Genomic DNA, 17,285 nt, shown 5'->3' on the forward strand with positions numbered 1-17,285 from the left:
TGAAGGTAGCAAAATAAAGTCAGTGGGAACGCAGCATTAATTTTGAATTATGGTGGAAGACGAAGGTAGATATTTTCCCCATAATAACTATAAGTAATAAATGTTTCACCTATATATAAACATTTATCATTTACAACCATCTACATCACATAATCATCTAATTACTAGATGACATATGATCACCTAACTAGATTAGGGTTGAATCTTAGTTCACTAGATGGCACATGACCACCTAACAGGATTCGGGTTGAATATTAGTTCTTTAGATCATATATATGTACAAGTATATTTTCCACCTAACTAGATTAGGGTTGAATATTAGTTCTTGAGATCATATTTATGTACTAGTGCAAGTGTATTTTCAAATAGAGACCAGTCTTGGATATATGAAAGCTTACAATTTGAAATTATTTGGAAAAAATGGCTGAAATTGCGAAAGTAGCTTGTGTTACCGGTGGAAATGGCTTCCTTGCTTCAACATTGATCAAACAACTCCTTGAGAAGGGATATGTTGTCAATGCCACTGTCCGCGATCCTGGTGTGTTATTTTCTGTCCAGTCAGGGGGTTTTCCGAATTTTTTTCGCTTTTTGTGAAACTCGAGCATGCCTTCTTATTATAGTCAGTTATTATTTCTGATGTTTAAGTTCCTGAAAATTGTACAGGCAACAAATCAAAGGTCTCTCACCTTAGCAAGCTACAAGAGCTAGGCACTCTCAGGCTTTTCCAAGCAGAGTTGACTGAAGATGGAAGCTTTGATGAAGCCGTCAGTGGCTGCTATTATGTCTTTCATGTTGCCACACCTGTGAACCTGTTCTCTAGTGACCCAGAGGTACATAATAAACATTCTCTCCTCCTAACTATTGAGGGTATTTTGACTTTTACTTTTTCAATAGCACAACTAACACGTCAGGGAAATTTTCTGATTGTATGTGGTATTTTCCTGCAGTTTGAAAGTTGGCGATATGTTTCTCTACTTAAAGTAGTTTATTATGGTTTTCTACAAACTCTCTATTAGTTAATGACTGTTCGTAGCATATACCTATCGAGATAGATATTAAAAGGCGATCATGAACAATCAGGGTTTGCAGAAAAATATCTAAACTAGCATAAATCGGCATAATGGTGTAGATAAAAAGGCTAAAATACCTCTATTTATACTTGAGAAGAAACTGTAAATCTGAGAGAGAAGTAGCTATAATAAACTAATTTACGAGAAAAAAACGTACAAAAAGTTGTGTACTTTACACGTCATAACTTTCTGTAACAACGGTTAGTTATGTAGTTTAATGGAAAAAAGTTGATGAGAATTTTCTCAAATAAAGATCTTAAGTATATTGTCTCGTTAAATCCTTCCAAATTTATAATATTTTTTCTGAAATTATCCTTTTTTCTTTTTTTACAGAATGAATTAATCAAGCCTGCAATTCAAGGAACCTTGAATGTATTGAAATCTTGCATCAAATCTAATACAGTCAAGAGAGTAATCCTCACCTCTTCAGCTGCCACTGTATCCGCTAGCAATCTTCAAGGAGCAGGCTTTGTACTGAACGAAGAATCTTGGTCAGATATTGAGTTTCTAACCACTGATAAGCCCCCTACTTGGGTATAATTTCTAGAACAAACTTGTATAAGCTTTGATATACAATCAAAATATGTCCTGATGTTGAATCAAAAATTGGCAATTTGCAGGGGTACCTAATGTCAAAAACACTTGCGGAGAAGGAAGCATGGAAGTTTGCAGAACAGAATAAGCTTGAGCTAGTCAGCATAATCCCTCCTCTAATTGTTGGCCCTGCACTAAATGGAGATATTCCTCCAAGCTTAGCAATAGGGTTATCCCTTCTCACTGGTGAGTACACGTTATTGTTCGCTTTGTTGTGATGCAAGTGTCAGTTATACAGAAGTATACTTGCTATAACTATTGTCACATGCATTTTTAGTTGCAACATTTGGTTTAGTAATAAAAATTCAGAAATTACAGTCGTAGGTGTAGTTGTATGTGTTTATTTTGGGGTTGTCAGGACCGGAAATCTCTGTTTATACATCTGATGATCAGAAGTACAGTACTCTATATTATTGAACCCCATCTATACCTCAAAAGATTTACTGTTGCAACTTATATTCAAATCTGCACAAGTCACTTTGAATGTGACTAGAGGCCTTTTTGCGACTGCAGTTATAACTATATTTACTATTTATTATTTGAAACGAAACAAAGAGTTGTTGTAATCCTTACAATTATGACGAACCAAAATATCCCAATTATGTACAAATGTAGATCTATTTTTTTCTTGTAAATTTCACAGGAGATGATGCTCGAGTTGGTGGATTAAAGACAATACAAATGCTCTCAGGTTCGATATCATTTACACATGTTGAGGATGTGAGCAGGGCTGAGATATTTGTTGCTGAGAACGAATCCGCTTTTGGACGTTATATTTGTTGTGCTATTAATACTAGTTTGCCAGAGCTTGCAGAGTTCCTTTCAAAGAGATATCCACAGTACAATGTGCCTACTAAGTGAGTACAAACTCTTTTTTCGTTTGCAATGTAGTCATTTATAAATAAGTATAAGTTCAAAATTATGATATTATCTTCAGGGTTACGTGCAGATACACTACTCGCATTATGGGGGAACAATTACATTTCTAAACTAGTTTATTTGCAATTATATTCATGAATTTTGGATGGTGTTATTTCAATGTTAAGTTGAGATGTCACAGTGGAATCATGTGCTGTTAAATTGATTTTCTCCTCCCTATAGTTTAGAAAGAAATTTAGTTTTGTTCTCAGTTAAGAATGAGGGTAAGAAAATGCTTTATCACCTTATGATTCTCATGTGACAGCTTAATCGGAGAAATACCGTCATTTCTAATTTGGAAAGCAAATGCTAATAAAATTATTTAGTGGATATAAGTGGCTAACCCCCATAGTACGTAATGTCTATCTTCAATTACCCTATTAATAATTTGGTTCAGTTTTATGAATATTTCTGTAACAGATTGTTGCATTATGAATTTCCTTGCATTTTCCTTGCAGTTTCACTGATGTACCGAAGAAAGCAAGATTGAGTCTTTCATCGGCAAAGCTTATCAGAGAAGGGTTCAAGTTCGAGAAGAAAGATCTAGGAACAATTTATGAAGATTCCGTTGAATATGTGAAGACTGCAGGACTACTACCAAACTAAGTGCTTTGGGTATCAGAAATAAGTGAAATAATTCTCGGCTCAAGAAAACTTTAGATGAAATACTAGTTGTCTTTTCCTGTGAGGGACTTTGGCATATGACGTTGAGTTTAATGATTATCTTGAATCTAATGTAAGGTATTATCATATCCAAATGTTGGTTTATATTGCCAGAGTAAATGAATGTTGCTCTTGAAACAACTTGGAGATGTGGAGATCTTATATTTCTTTTCCTACGACAAGAACACCTTTACATACAAACTTGGCAAAAACACCTTTACATACAAACTATATGCTCCTAGGACAAGAACATGAAGGACAAATGATACATAACAGATACCTTCAACAAAAAGAAGAGAAAAAAAATGACATTACGTCACACATGAGAACGCTTAGGAAGCGTTTGGCAACCGTGACGTTTTTGTCGTTTCTGTTTTGTTTCCAACAAAAACAAAGAAACGTGTTTGGTAACCGGGGCGTTTTTTTTGACTCGTCCATTTACAAAATCTAAAAATTAAACACTTTTCCCAAAACACCAAAAATGTGTTTTGAGATTCCGTTTTTTCATCTAAGCCGCCGCGCGCACCGACCGCGTCGCTACCCCGTCGCGTTCGGCCTGCCGCCACCAGAATCGCCGGCCGATGCCGGCGCACCACCGGGGCCGGTTACGGATGCACAGTCGCGCAGCCGAGACCGCCGCTCCCCGGCCCGCCGCTGCCCGCCCGCGCAGTCGGTCGCCCGCCCAACCCTCCACCCACCGCCTACACCCGCCTGTCGGTGCCCGACAGCCGCGCCTGCCGGCACACAGCCGCACGGCACCCGCTGCGCAGGTCCGTTTGGCCGGCCACGCCGCCGTCGGTCCGTCGCCCGCTGCCGCCTTGGCACAGCCGACGCACCCGCCCCAACCGTCGTCGGCGCACAAACCGCGCTATCGGCCGGCGCGGCGGGCCACCATCCCACTCGACTGGCCGCGGCCTGCCATGCGCCACGCCGCCACCAGTAGCCGCCCGTCGGCACACGCGCCGCCCGCTGACCATCGGCCGATCACCTACAGCCGGCGCACCGCCGCTACCCTTGCCGCCCGCAGCGCCGTCGATCCGCCACACCGACCTCCGACCACCGACGACACCTGCCAAGCACCGTCGCCGCACTCGCGTCGCTTTGGCCGGCTGCCGACCACATCGCCGGCTACCCGCTGGTAGCCCAAACGGTCGCCAGCCACCCCGCCACCTGAACCGCCGGCCGGGGGTCCGTCGCCAGCCACCCGCGTACACCTGACCGCCGCCGTCCGCCGCCCGCCCACTGCCGCTATATAATGGTGTCAAACTAGTTTGACCAAAATGGTGTTTTTAAAACATATTTGAAAAAAAACACCTAGGCATGATGTTCTTTAAAAAAAAACACATTGATTACCAAACACACCCTTAGAAATAATCTATACGAGCATACGCATCAAACAATAGACAACTCATTTGTAGATTTCATACTTGCAAGTTTAATATGAAAAAAAAAGGCTAAGGAACCTTCTTACAAATTTCTTTCGATAACAAGTATAGCTACAAAACGGAACTTACATTGCAATAAAGACCAGTACACTCTCCAGTCCCCGCCCATCACCCTCAAAATTACTAATCTCTAGCTTGAAGCGGAACTACAACTATAGAATCAACAAAAACAAAGAATACATTTCCAGAATTAAAAGAAAATAAATAAAATCTAACAAACTATCCAAAGAATACAAACTGATGATGGCTTGGATTTGTGCCAAGTCAGCAACGTGCCACATATATAGAGGGTAACACATCCCTCATTCACTAAAAAATGTACAGAACCTAGTTAAACATCAGGCAAATCTGACAAGCTATCCATAGAATCCTCACGTTGGTGTTTTGGGATTGAGTTTAGGGTACCCAAGTGTTCATTATCTGTAGATCCTTCCTCTATTGTAATTTGCAAGAACTGTCGGCTCTGCCTCTTCTTACTATGATTCTCCTTAGCAATTACGGAAAGTGCTTGAACTACGTCCCTCATGGATGGTCTTTTTCTGGAAAGTTTGTTGACGCATTTGTATGCCAGATTGGCCATACCATCGAGCTCGTTTATGTCATAGTTGCCTTCAAGCCGGGAATCCACAATCTCCTCCCACCCAGTCTTTCCCTCAGCATTTATTGCCGCCTAACAATTAAAAATCATGTTATCTAGCAATTAACAATTAAGAAACAAAGAAGCAAAGCAGGACTTTCAAAAGGAATTCAGTATGAGTACTACCCATGAAACCTCTATTGACAAGAATTAATATGACAACAATTATCATTATTGCCAGTGTTTTGGGGAGATGTCTAAAACTGTTTGGACATATTTCAAGACATGCACTTTTCTGAGAATTGCAGCTGATAGCAGCTGACACATTTCCCTCCTTCGGATGCTACCATGTTTTCCATGTGTTTAATACATTTCGAGAGAGTCAGACAAGTCTCAGAGTCCACAATATGGCACACATGGGTTAAAGCCGAAGTTTGAAGCCCCATGCCTTTTACACATGAATTCATCAAACTTCAAATATAAGGTTATGGAGTTTTGCTCAGTCCATCTTCCGTTATCATGTATATATATTGTACTCAGACTTGAAATGTACCTCTACCAGCCTGTAACAAATTTGAAACTTTATCTTTGATTGCAAGGAGGTCTGAAAAATGGAACTGGGTTTGGCCAGTCTAACCAGAACCCAAACCAAAGCTGATACGAACAGGGTTTGTGCTTGAAAATCTTAAGCCCAAGTCATTGGTTCCTGATTAATAAGCTTGAGCTTTTGTTTACAAAGGTAACATAGATGAGAACAAATTTAAGGGAAAAAATGTCCAGTGATAGAGAGATCTTACAAGTTCAACATATTCCATGAGACCCTGCTGTGGATTGCGGGCAGCAATCAACTCAAAAAGCAAAACTCCAAAGCTGTACACATCACTTTTCTTGGTGAAGGACCTTGACGATACATATTCGGGATCCAGATAGCCAAAGGTTCCCCTGATATTTGATGCATCGTGACTGACCTCCCTTGAAAGTCCAAAATCTGCAACCTGTTAAATTAAATGGTTGTCATAGTTGTCATAAGTAAGAACACTAAAAAAACTGTAGATTTTTCTGTTCATTTGTACAATAACGGATTCTCATGTTCTTAAATTCTTTATAACAAGCGAGCTGTGTAAAGTGATTGACCCAAGTGCTCACAATATATGATGAACATAAGATTATCGAGACAGATATGTTTTCACCAAGCTTAACAATTTTCTCATTCCGTATCTTGGAAATCATATGAATTATGGAAAATTCCATGGAAGGAAGACTAGCGACTTGTATAAATTACTTAATGGGAAATGCCTCGAAGAAATTCAACGAGTAACTAATAATCCCTTTATACAAAAAAAAAACAAAAAAAAACGTATCTATCATTCCCTTTTCCGGTGAATCACGCAACCCTACGATTTCATGGACTACTAGGGTCATCAAATGAATTACATGTTCCCACCCCACCTATTATGAGCATGGGTTCCTATGGAGCTTGAAGAACACATTACACAATAAAAAATTAGCATGGGCAGAATCATATGATCTTGAGCACACAAATGCTGTCTGCAGGAGACTTTTTTATACCTCTAGCAAACATGGGGAAGTTGAACCGATCTCTGCCCCAAATACTCAAATAGTAAGTAGAACTATTTATGAAAGAATGAAAAACTCAGAACCATGTCAACAAGATACATACTCTGGCTTTCATGGACTTATCCAACAATATATTTGAGGATTTGATGTCCCGATGGACTACAGGAGGAACTGCCTGCATTAAGAAGCAAAAATATTTCAAAGCATGAAGCACTTCCTATTTTAGAAGATATTATGATGAATCAATTAATTTTCTGTATTAAGAGTAGCATACGCCATCGTGGAGGTACTCCAAGCCTCTTGCAACATCCAGAGCTATATGGATCCTCAGATTCCAGCTCAACGGTCCATATTTTTCACCTATAGCCATAATAAAGAAGTTGTGAACCAGGAAAAACAAAAGCTAACATTTTCATCTATGCGCTAAAAGAATACACCAAGCTATCCTGTTGGATGAGTTAACAGTAGAAAATGACAGAGATAAAACAAATATTGTGATAGATAGAGCTATCAAACTAGCCTAATTGCATGTAATAAAACCATGAACAAAATTTTAAGCGCATAAATGATTTCAAAATATTCAGGAACAATTTTTTTAACATACAAAAGATTCTAAAACAGTACGACCGAAACGCAAGGTACAAGGTCCGTTATCCAATTATACTTACTATACAAGTGGGAAGACAGACAGCCGTTAGGCATATATACATAGATTAACATATGCTGGCCCTTTTCTGCACAGTATCCCACCAAATTAACAAGGTTCCTGTGATGCAACCTCCCAAGAAGTAGGACCTGAAAGCAAGGAAATTAGACTGAAAAAATTCCTTCTACAAGGATCACTTACAGTAGTCTCACTTTAAAGATGGCAGTATAACAAATAATAGAAGAAAAGGGATCAGAAAATGCATAAATCTTCTTTGTATTTCTTTAAAATAATAAGATGAACACAGCATAGAATGCAATCTTAATGATATTCACATCGAAAGTTCAAAAATAGGGATATACTATTTTTCAAGTATAGGAAACCATTAGAAAGCTATGAGGTCATACGCTACCTAAAATATTTACGCTCAGCTACCATGGAATAAAGATCAATTGCTGGTCTATATAATGAAAGATAATTTTTTTCCTAGCGCATTGAAAATCAAAAACTCACAACTGAGACTAAAGAGCTCCCCTTTCGCTTCACCAAATATATACCAATAATCTTGAGTTAGGAGCTGACAAAAACTTTGTAGATAGATGCAATACATATCAGTTTGCCAATTCCTGAAGTATATTTTAATAGTTCAGACCACAAAACTATTGCCTGATATTTGTGCATATTATGCTTCAGAACAAATTTATTCTTATGTACTGGTCATAGTCAAAACTAAGTAATTGTCTGTCAACAATTGCAGAACATTTTAGGGTGTGAGATTGACATAAACATTCAAATATGTTTCTACTAGTTTCCTGAAAGTATAGATATCTGTTCCTTGATATTATAGCAACCGATATTCTTTCTAGGAAGAACTCATGCTGATCGGAAAGAAAAGGGAAGTGATTTCAGTAATGGAATCTAGCCCAGACGCAGCACCTCTGTTTGGAACTCCTTCTCCCCCTGTTTAGAATCAGTAGCAAGCACTTTAACAGCAACTGTTTCACCAGTCGACATTTGAGCTTTATAAACAGGACCAAATGCCCCTTCACCTACAACTGTCGTAAAATTACTGGTAGCTTTCTGCAAATCCCTGAAAATACAACGCTACAAGTTACCATCAGAAGAAGTGAATACAAAATGAAGCTTCTACCAATTTTAGAGCTTACACAGTAGGATAAAAGGGGTTCATTGTACACTACAGCTACAAAGAAACATCAAATTCAGGAGCAAAAGTATTCTTGAGCAGCCTAAAGTGTTATAGGTAGGGATTTTAGTTTGGTTAGGAATCTTAGGATTAGCATAGTGTAAGCTAAGGTTTTTGATGGTAGGGTCGTAACTAATAAAGTTAGCAAACCAACTATCACAAGAACAGTAATATACAGATTGATGAACATAAAAGAGGATGTCAGCGTGTGGCACTTAAATATATAGGTATCACTGGAAAAGTTCGTTACGAATTATGTACTCAAAATAGCCATAATGATCGTCTTGGAAGCCGCCGAACCAATTAAGAATCCTTCATGAAAAGCTACACAAGTTTTATCTGAGGACAGGGAATATGATTCTTTCTTGGATCATGTTACAATGTTACTCCCATGGAGCTCTAAATTTGAAAGGAAGTGACATTGGAATTGTCCCTACAAAGGGGAGGTAGCAGAAGCAAGAGATCTTATACGACAAACTCATTACTTCATAGATTTGGTATTAGGTGTGAATGAAGAGTGCAACAAAGAGACTAACACAAGAAGAGGCATATATTACAACCTTAATTGGGTTAAGTATTGAATTCACTACATCGAAACCCACCTGTCCTTTCCCTATGCTTGGTATTTATTTTCTTCCATCAGGAACTAAGATTAAATTTGCATTTAGAGGGTACTGCAGTATTTGGTAGCTAATTATCTACAGCATTTGACAACAAATATCTCATTCCTCAATTAATCTAGATTTGAAGCAATCCCAACTTGCAAAAAACTAGACAAGAGCCAGTTGGCTTTGCATCATACACTAAAAATCAACAAGAAGGATGTCAAATTCTATGCAGGTGTCCATGAATTTAATTGAGCTCTTCAACAAAGGACCAATCAGAAGGCAGGGGAAAATCTTATATAGTCATCGCATTTTACACGTATGCATAAAGGATATAATAAAAAATTACTATTGCAAACAGTTAAAGAAACATACAGAATGTTGTAGAACTACAACCGTAGGAATCAAGATTTATAGCAAAATAAAAACGTTCATATCAAATATGTTTCTCGTAAGCAGTGGAAATTTGTTATTGTAAGAACAAAACTTAAATGAAGAGGATGGCAAAGAAATTACTTGTAAGGATATCTTGGTATGCCAGAAACAGAGACAACACTCTTTTTCTTAGGTCCATCAAGCCACAAAGACCCACCATTAGTCTCTGAAGCTTTGGGTGATTCCTGACCAGTGGTCGAGTCTGAAAGAATTGTGCAAGTATCAATACCATTTGTTCGGATTGGAATTGTCGAAGCCCTTCTTGAGCTACTGTTGCCTATCTGAGCTCGCCTCTTCCGGAGTCTAAAGCAGAACAAAGCTGCTGTGGCTAAAAGCAGTCCTATTACCACCCCAACTGTTACCCCAATTATCAATCCCCAAGATACTCCTTTCATCTCCTTAATGCTGCTACAACTTTAGCATCAGGGTTTCCTTCCACCCCATCCAAAGACCTGAGAAAAGAACTAGACCAAGTTCTGTTGGCTGAAAATTTGTTGATTTGTTCTTCATTTGAATGGAAGAAAAGGTCAAAACACATGTTACTATCACGGGTGACCTTGGAATTAGTAAATAGTATGGTCAACTCCAAATTCTTAAAGAAAAAAAAGTAATTTTATAAATGATTTAACTTTAAGAGGTTTTATTTTGCCATATGAAACTGATTAGTAGTAGACTCTTTACCTTTGCATTCAATTTGTTTATCAAAATTTAATTTGCACCGAAGTTAAGCTACATGTGAAATTTGCCACATGGATTATAAGAAAACAGCGGGCGGCCATGACTTCCGCAGTCAAAAGCTGACATCCAAATCTTTTATTTCCAGTAATATTTATTTTCAGATCCAAAACACCCAAAAAGTTGAAAATGCACAAAACATTGATACAGAAAATAATAAAATTATTCCAAGCAACACTGGTATTTCAGTATAAATCTCAAATTATTAGAGACTGACGCAACGAATTTTCATTTTCACTTAAGATAAGGACTCAAGAGTAAACTAGAAAAACAAAATTCTCAGCCATCAGATACAGAACAGAATCTGCTAAAATAAGAAATCAAGCCCACTGCTCCGTGGCATTCCGATATTTCCCCAAATACTTAGCATCTTTTAAAGATCTCTGGTATCATAACTAACCAAAATCAATGAAAAGTTTACCCAAAATTTCTAATTTTACAAAAAAAATGGGAAAAAAATAACTCTTACCTAATCTTTTCCCGATCTTCAAGTGCAGAAACGCAGCGGCAGATATCAGAAATAAAGGATCAAACAAGCAAAGAGATCGCGACTCTTGGATCTAGCAGAAACTGCCGCCAAAACACCGATCGAGGAATCCTAGGGCTTGGAATTAGATCGAAAAATGACCGGCAAAATCAGACTTCAAATGCAAAAAAAGAAAAAAAGAAAAGGGAAGGGATTCTTTTGGGAGATCGTGATGACTACGATTTTAGACAACGCCCACTCTCTCGCTCGTTGTCTTTGATTCCTTCGACCAGAAAAGGTACAGCTGGGGCTTCCTCAACCCAAAATAGGAACCAGAAAGAGGACCCCCAACTCACAATTAGACAAGTTGGGTTAATTTCTGGGTCATTTTGTAATTGAGTCGTCTTATTTTGGATAATTAAATCCGTGAAGCGCCGCTTCTACGAAAGACCCATCGTCACGTGATGATACTATTACTAAAATACCCCATGTTTTTGTAGTTGACGAAATTGCCCTTCAGCCTGTCTTATCGGTAGTTATGGCGGTTGATGACTTCTATTTAGCGGTTAGGTGCGTGCCCGAGGAATGTTAACTCTACTGTAAACGGGCAATGCACGGGTTTCATCCGTGTGAAAATGGCAAGTGCGATAAGGAAAATTTAGAGAACGAGGCGAGTACAAATTTCAGGGCGTCCCACTCACAGTTGATGTAATTTGTAAATTTTGGTTCTTCTCTTTATGGTTCAATTCAACCTTAGCTGTATGGTGTTTTTCTGATAAAATTTGCACTCTTTCATGAGAATTTTCAGCTGTATGTTTGGAAACAGTTAAATTTTTAGCTATACGTTTGGATGAGTAACTTTTTAGGGTTGTAGTTAGAAAAATAAATTGGATGTATGTTGTTTTTACTACGGTCTCTCTAAGGGGGGGTTATTGGTTGGGATATTTTGGAGGATAATGAGATAATTTTGGAGATTCTATTTCATAGTGTTATTCATTGGGACAATGTAACAAGGATAATACCTTTTTGTGTTATTGGTTTTTTGGAACACTAGTGAGACAATTACACCACTTGGGATAAAATTACCCCACTCATATACAAAAATTTTATCCCAATAGTAAAAATTTACCCCATCCTCCATATTGGAACAATGTTGTTCCACTTTGAAGGCAATTGGGATAATTTTAAAATATTTTTGTATTACTCAACTAATACATACAATTATATTATAAATATGTGACATGATATATAAAATATAACATATATTAATATTTTAATAATATAATTTAATAACATATATTAATAATATCATATAATAGTAATTATAGTATAACGTATTCATTATAATATTATATAATATTGTAAAAACATATATTAATAATATTATATAATATATTATTATATAATATTAATTAGTAATTATAGTATAACGTATTTATTATAATATTATATAATATTTAAGTAACATATATTAATATTTTAATAACATAATTTAATAATATTATATAATAACATATTTTAATATTTTAATAACATATATTAATAGTATTATGTAATATATTATTATATAATATTAATTAGTAATTATACATAAGTATTTATTATAATATTTATAATATTTTAATACATATGATTATTATATAATTACTTTGTAAAATATTATTGTAAGTTATTATATATATGACATTACCATTATAATATAACATATAATAATATTCTAATATTAGTAAAATATTATGATATAATATAATATAATCCTATAGTTTTTTGGAAAAAATAATTAAAATAAATATATTAACTATAACATGATACCTTTTAATAATTGTAAATTATCATGTAATATATAATATATCAGTATATATAGTATATTATATATATATATATATATATATATATATAGCGGGCAATTATGCGTATGCTGGTACAAGCATCAAAAAAGTTGTGGCTTGGTAGTGATGTGTCACATCCTACCATTCATTCAAATATGGGACCAGCATTCCCCACACATGAGATAGTGAGTCGGATTGAGGATGTGACACATCAGCTACCAAGGCACACAATTTGTCGCTTGGTAGCAAGATACCCCTATTTTGCTCTATAGAGGCAATATGGGTATATATATATATAATATATATATATATTAGTATTATATATATATATATATATATTAATTTTATATAAAATTAGAAATATTACAGTTGAATAAAGTAAAATATTATAATATTTTATAAAGTACATTATTCCCTATGAATTACATATTATAATATATTAAATTAAATAATATATTATTAAAGTATTATATTATATATATTATTCATATATTATATCAATTATTATATAATGTAGCATACTAATATAATAGTAATTAGTAATTATTGTATAACATATTATATTTTTGTATAAATAAAATAATATATTATATTAAATATTATATTAAATATTATATTAAATATATTGATATTATATTATATTAATTATGTATAGTATGCTAATATAATATAATATAATATAATAATTAATAATAATTAATAATAGTAATTTGTAAGTATAGTACAATATATTTTATTTTAATATAAAGTAAAATAATATTTATATTATAATAATATACTAAATAATATACTAAACCAATTGGATAAGTTAATTTAGAAATAATTAATAGATAAAATTATATTTTAATAAGGTGTCACATCATCAATTATCCCATATGAATTATCAAATCAAAGGCTCAAATTATCCCATTATCCCACTTTACTGCACTCAAAATATCCCAAAGGAGTAAAATTATTCCATTGGAATAATTTTTCTGCTTGGTCCCAATTTGTCCCAACCAATAACCCCATTATCTGAAAGTGATACTTTTATACAATTAAACTTATTAAAAAATTTGCATTTGTAGTGAAACGAATAGCTGTCATATTGTAATACTTATTAGTATTCTTTTACAAATTATAACTGGATATAAAAATACATATTTTCACTATCAAAATAGTTAGAATTATTCACTACAAATATTTAATATAAAAGAATACTATTTAATAATATATTGAAAGTGAGAAAGTTACTTTTATTTAACAATTAAGGTGTTTGTTTTCATGTAAGTGGTTATGAAAGTGAGATGTAAGAAAGTTGCCACATAAGATTTAATGCAATTTTGACTTCCCCTAAAAAAGTGGTGAAGTCACATGAAAGTGACAAAAAGGTAAGTAATTTAATTAAATGATTTTAATTATATTTTCTAATTAATCTTATTTTGCCACGTCATCTTCACATTGCACTTTCGATAATAATTTAATTTTTCAAACAAACACTGTATTTCACTTGCGTACTGACATGGATGTAAAAGTCATTTGTAAAAAAAAGTAACTTACATATTTTAAATTCACTTTCAGATTGCCAAACACCCCATAAGTTCGTGAGGGTTTTCTAATAGTAAGTATATATTTGTTCGTTTATTTATTTTAGTCTTTAACAATAAAGAAATGCTCGTGCAATATTGTAACACGCTTACTAACACCTTGTGGAATATTATTATAGAGTGAGATTTTTGGCACATATTTTGTTGGGCACATTTTGCAAACCCCCTATAAGTTTGGCTGATTTTAATATAACCCCCTAAACTTTAATTTTCACCTAACTCTCCTTAAGTTTGATGTGTATTAGAAAAGTCCTCATACATTTTCAAAATTTTCAACTAACCTCCCTAACTACTAACCTCCCTAACTACTTTTGAAGAATTGGTAAAAAGATTTAAGTGACCTTTTTTAAAAGTAGCAGTCTATTTATCAAATTAAATTAATTAATCAGGACTGCAATATATTATTCTTAAAATTGAACCAAATTTAGACCGATTTTGTGGATTTTATTTTTTGAATATTGCATTTAAAATTATTAGAAAAAGGATGTCAAAAGAGTTTTTCATTAGTAATATTTTGGTCAGTTGAACCTAGTGATTTTCATGTGCATGTTTAAATATCATGTGCATGTTTAAATAATCTAGCGTCGCTAGTCAATGTGTGTCATTGCATTTCTAAAGTTTAAAGGGATTATCTGGCCTTTTTTTTTGGGTTGAGGGGGTGTGGGGGTGGGAGTTGTGGGGGGTTTAAAGTTTATCTTAAAATGTATTACCTAATAATGTGTGAGTGTGGAGTTGTTTCTTCTTTATATTTTGTAAGAAACTAGAAGATTTGTAAAATTATATACATCAATTTATAATGAATGTAAAGCGGTGAACAATAAGGTGGGATGTGAAGTTCAAGGGTTATATAACAAGATCATGTAGCTTGCTTATAGATGAAAAAGGTCATAATAACTTGGCTAAAATCAGACCTCACCCTTCTTTGTCCTTTATTTTTTATACTAGTAAAGTAAATTTCACTAAACCCCCAAAATCTGGAACTTTCTCCATGAATGCCCAGTAAATTTGAGGAATTCCTGGAAAACAATTAATCGTTTTGATTTTTTCACTTAAGACATATAACAGCATAATTAAGTCCATACCATGAGCTCGCAAACAAAGAATATTACATATTCATTGTAAAGTAGTCATGGGGTTTTTTTGGGTGTGTATGTGCCTGCTTTTTTTCTGTCCCGTGCTTTTTTTTTCTGTCGCATGTAGGGGTGGTAAATGATCGAATCAAATCGAATATTAAGGTGTTCATATTTGTATTTGTTTAAAATTATCGAATTCGAATGCGGACTCTAATATTCATATATCTAGTTTTTCGAATTCGAACTCGAATACTTGGTATTTGATAAATATTCATGAATATTCACGAATACTTATCGAATATCAAAGTATATTTATTTCGCTAAAGAGTTTGATTTTCAAATAGTATTAAAATTCATAAATAAAAAATATTTCTTTATAATATATGATGTATATATATTTAAATCAAACTTTTAATTAGAAAACAGATTTAAGATTATTTAAGTCTTAAAATCTATATATAAAACTTAAGTAGAAATGATAAGTGGGTTAAAAATATGACATCATATGTGCAATAATACAAATAATAAAATGTGATCAAATTATAAATGAATATTTAATAAACAAATGAATGGAATATACATCTGGTTAAATTCTATTCGTTAATAAACTCGAATACTAAAAAATATTTATTTAGTGATAAATGAACTATTGAATCGAATATGACCGAATAGTTATTCGAACAATTATCGTACCATTTATTAATTATTTGGTTTATTTGCACCCTAGTCGCATGCCCCCCGCGCCCGAAACCCGAAAAACCCACCCCCGGGCGGGTGGGCGTGGGCGAATGAAGTTTGCCCTTTAAGTTATTCGGACCCAACATCCGGGTTATCATATAGGCTTGAGTGTCAACGCACCCGTCAGTCCGATGATTCAATATATGTACTTGATTACACAAGATCCAATCTCCCAATGTTCCTACGTACTTAATTACAAGATTTGGCTTTATCCACATTATTTGTATGCATAATTTAGGATTTAAGCATTGTAGGGACCCACTTATTGGGGTATCGACATCCAACTAATGGGACTGACGGGACCCATGAAGAGTTGGGTTAAAGTGACAGTGTTAAGTATCTTCCATTTGTTTGGATAAGTTTACTAAATAAGTAGGTGGATTAGGTATTTCTGCCTCATCTAATTTGTTTCTAGGCCCAAAAGTTTACATTGATTTATCTTTACACCCAACATTTTTGTTTGTATCTTTAAACCAATCAGCTTTTTGTATTTGATTTTAAACCCAAATTATATTATTTAGATGTAGAGTATCTTGTATTTATACATTAACATGGTAAAAACTGCTGGAATAGTAATAATAATTTGTCCTTGAACATCCAATACAAATTATGTAATAATATGGTAATGTTAATAAATTTAATTATTACACATAATTTGGGTATTATTTATATAATCGTTATATATATCCTTAGAAGTTATTTTGTTAGATCATGCAATCATAGGGCACTGTGAATATCGTCAGCGGTGCTTGAGATATGAATCGTTACTTAGAAAATTTCTTTGTGAAATTATTGGGCTTAACGATAACTCAAGTTAAAGGATAACTTTGTTATTAAACATGTTATGTAGCAATACACCGCATATCATGAATATGGTGGTGGGTCCAACATTCCGGAATGGAATTCTGGTTTCTCAACGGGTTATGTCATAAGCCGCGTTATGATGTGTGTAGCCAACAGACCCGTATTTGAATTCTCTAGAGGAGCAGTCACCTAAGAGAAATAGAGAGTTTCAATTGGTACAAAGGTCGCCTTTGATTTGATGATATTCGATTGTTATTTTCGATTGATTAATTTAGTATGCTCTTTGATTGAGGTTAACTTGTTACAAGCCGCTTACGGG

The 17,285-nt window shown here is 34.5% G+C and overlaps 2 protein-coding genes across 2 annotated transcripts; one reads left to right on the top strand and one right to left on the bottom strand.

Moving 5' to 3' along the window:
• Window positions 421-3,188, top strand: LOC109821630 (anthocyanidin reductase ((2S)-flavan-3-ol-forming)). Its single transcript, XM_020387807.1, has 6 exons — window positions 421-538; window positions 664-830; window positions 1,404-1,604; window positions 1,691-1,850; window positions 2,308-2,521; window positions 3,041-3,188. Exons 1-6 carry the CDS (start codon window positions 421-423, stop codon window positions 3,186-3,188), a joined length of 1,008 nt encoding a protein of 335 aa, XP_020243396.1.
• On the bottom strand, window positions 4,689-10,897 carry LOC109819738 (calcium/calmodulin-regulated receptor-like kinase 1). The gene is made up of 7 exons (XM_020385595.1): window positions 9,817-10,897; window positions 8,428-8,581; window positions 7,514-7,640; window positions 7,120-7,205; window positions 6,949-7,020; window positions 6,065-6,262; window positions 4,689-5,360 (listed from the first exon to the last, which is right to left on the bottom strand). Exons 1-7 carry the CDS (start codon window positions 10,128-10,130, stop codon window positions 5,022-5,024), a joined length of 1,290 nt encoding a protein of 429 aa, XP_020241184.1. The 5' UTR covers window positions 10,131-10,897; the 3' UTR covers window positions 4,689-5,021.

The sequence above is a fragment of the Asparagus officinalis genome, chromosome 8 (assembly GCF_001876935.1).
Source record: "Asparagus officinalis chromosome 8, Aspof.V1, whole genome shotgun sequence".
Lineage (NCBI taxonomy): Eukaryota > Viridiplantae > Streptophyta > Magnoliopsida > Asparagales > Asparagaceae > Asparagus > Asparagus officinalis.

Coding starts and splice junctions, on each gene's coding strand:
- LOC109821630 (XM_020387807.1), top strand. CDS start 421: ATGGCTGAAATTGCGAAAGTAGCTTGTGTTACCGGTGGAAATGGCTTC. Junction 539..663: donor TGCCACTGTCCGCGATCCTG/GTGTGTTATTTT, acceptor AAAATTGTACAG/GCAACAAATCAAAGGTCTCT. Junction 1,605..1,690: donor CTGATAAGCCCCCTACTTGG/GTATAATTTCTA, acceptor GGCAATTTGCAG/GGGTACCTAATGTCAAAAAC.
- LOC109819738 (XM_020385595.1), bottom strand. CDS start 10,130: ATGAAAGGAGTATCTTGGGGATTGATAATTGGGGTAACAGTTGGGGTG. Junction 8,582..9,816: donor ATACCAAGATATCCTTACAA/GTAATTTCTTTG, acceptor TTGTATTTTCAG/GGATTTGCAGAAAGCTACCA. Junction 5,361..6,064: donor TCATGGAATATGTTGAACTT/GTAAGATCTCTC, acceptor TTTAATTGTTAG/GCGGCAATAAATGCTGAGGG.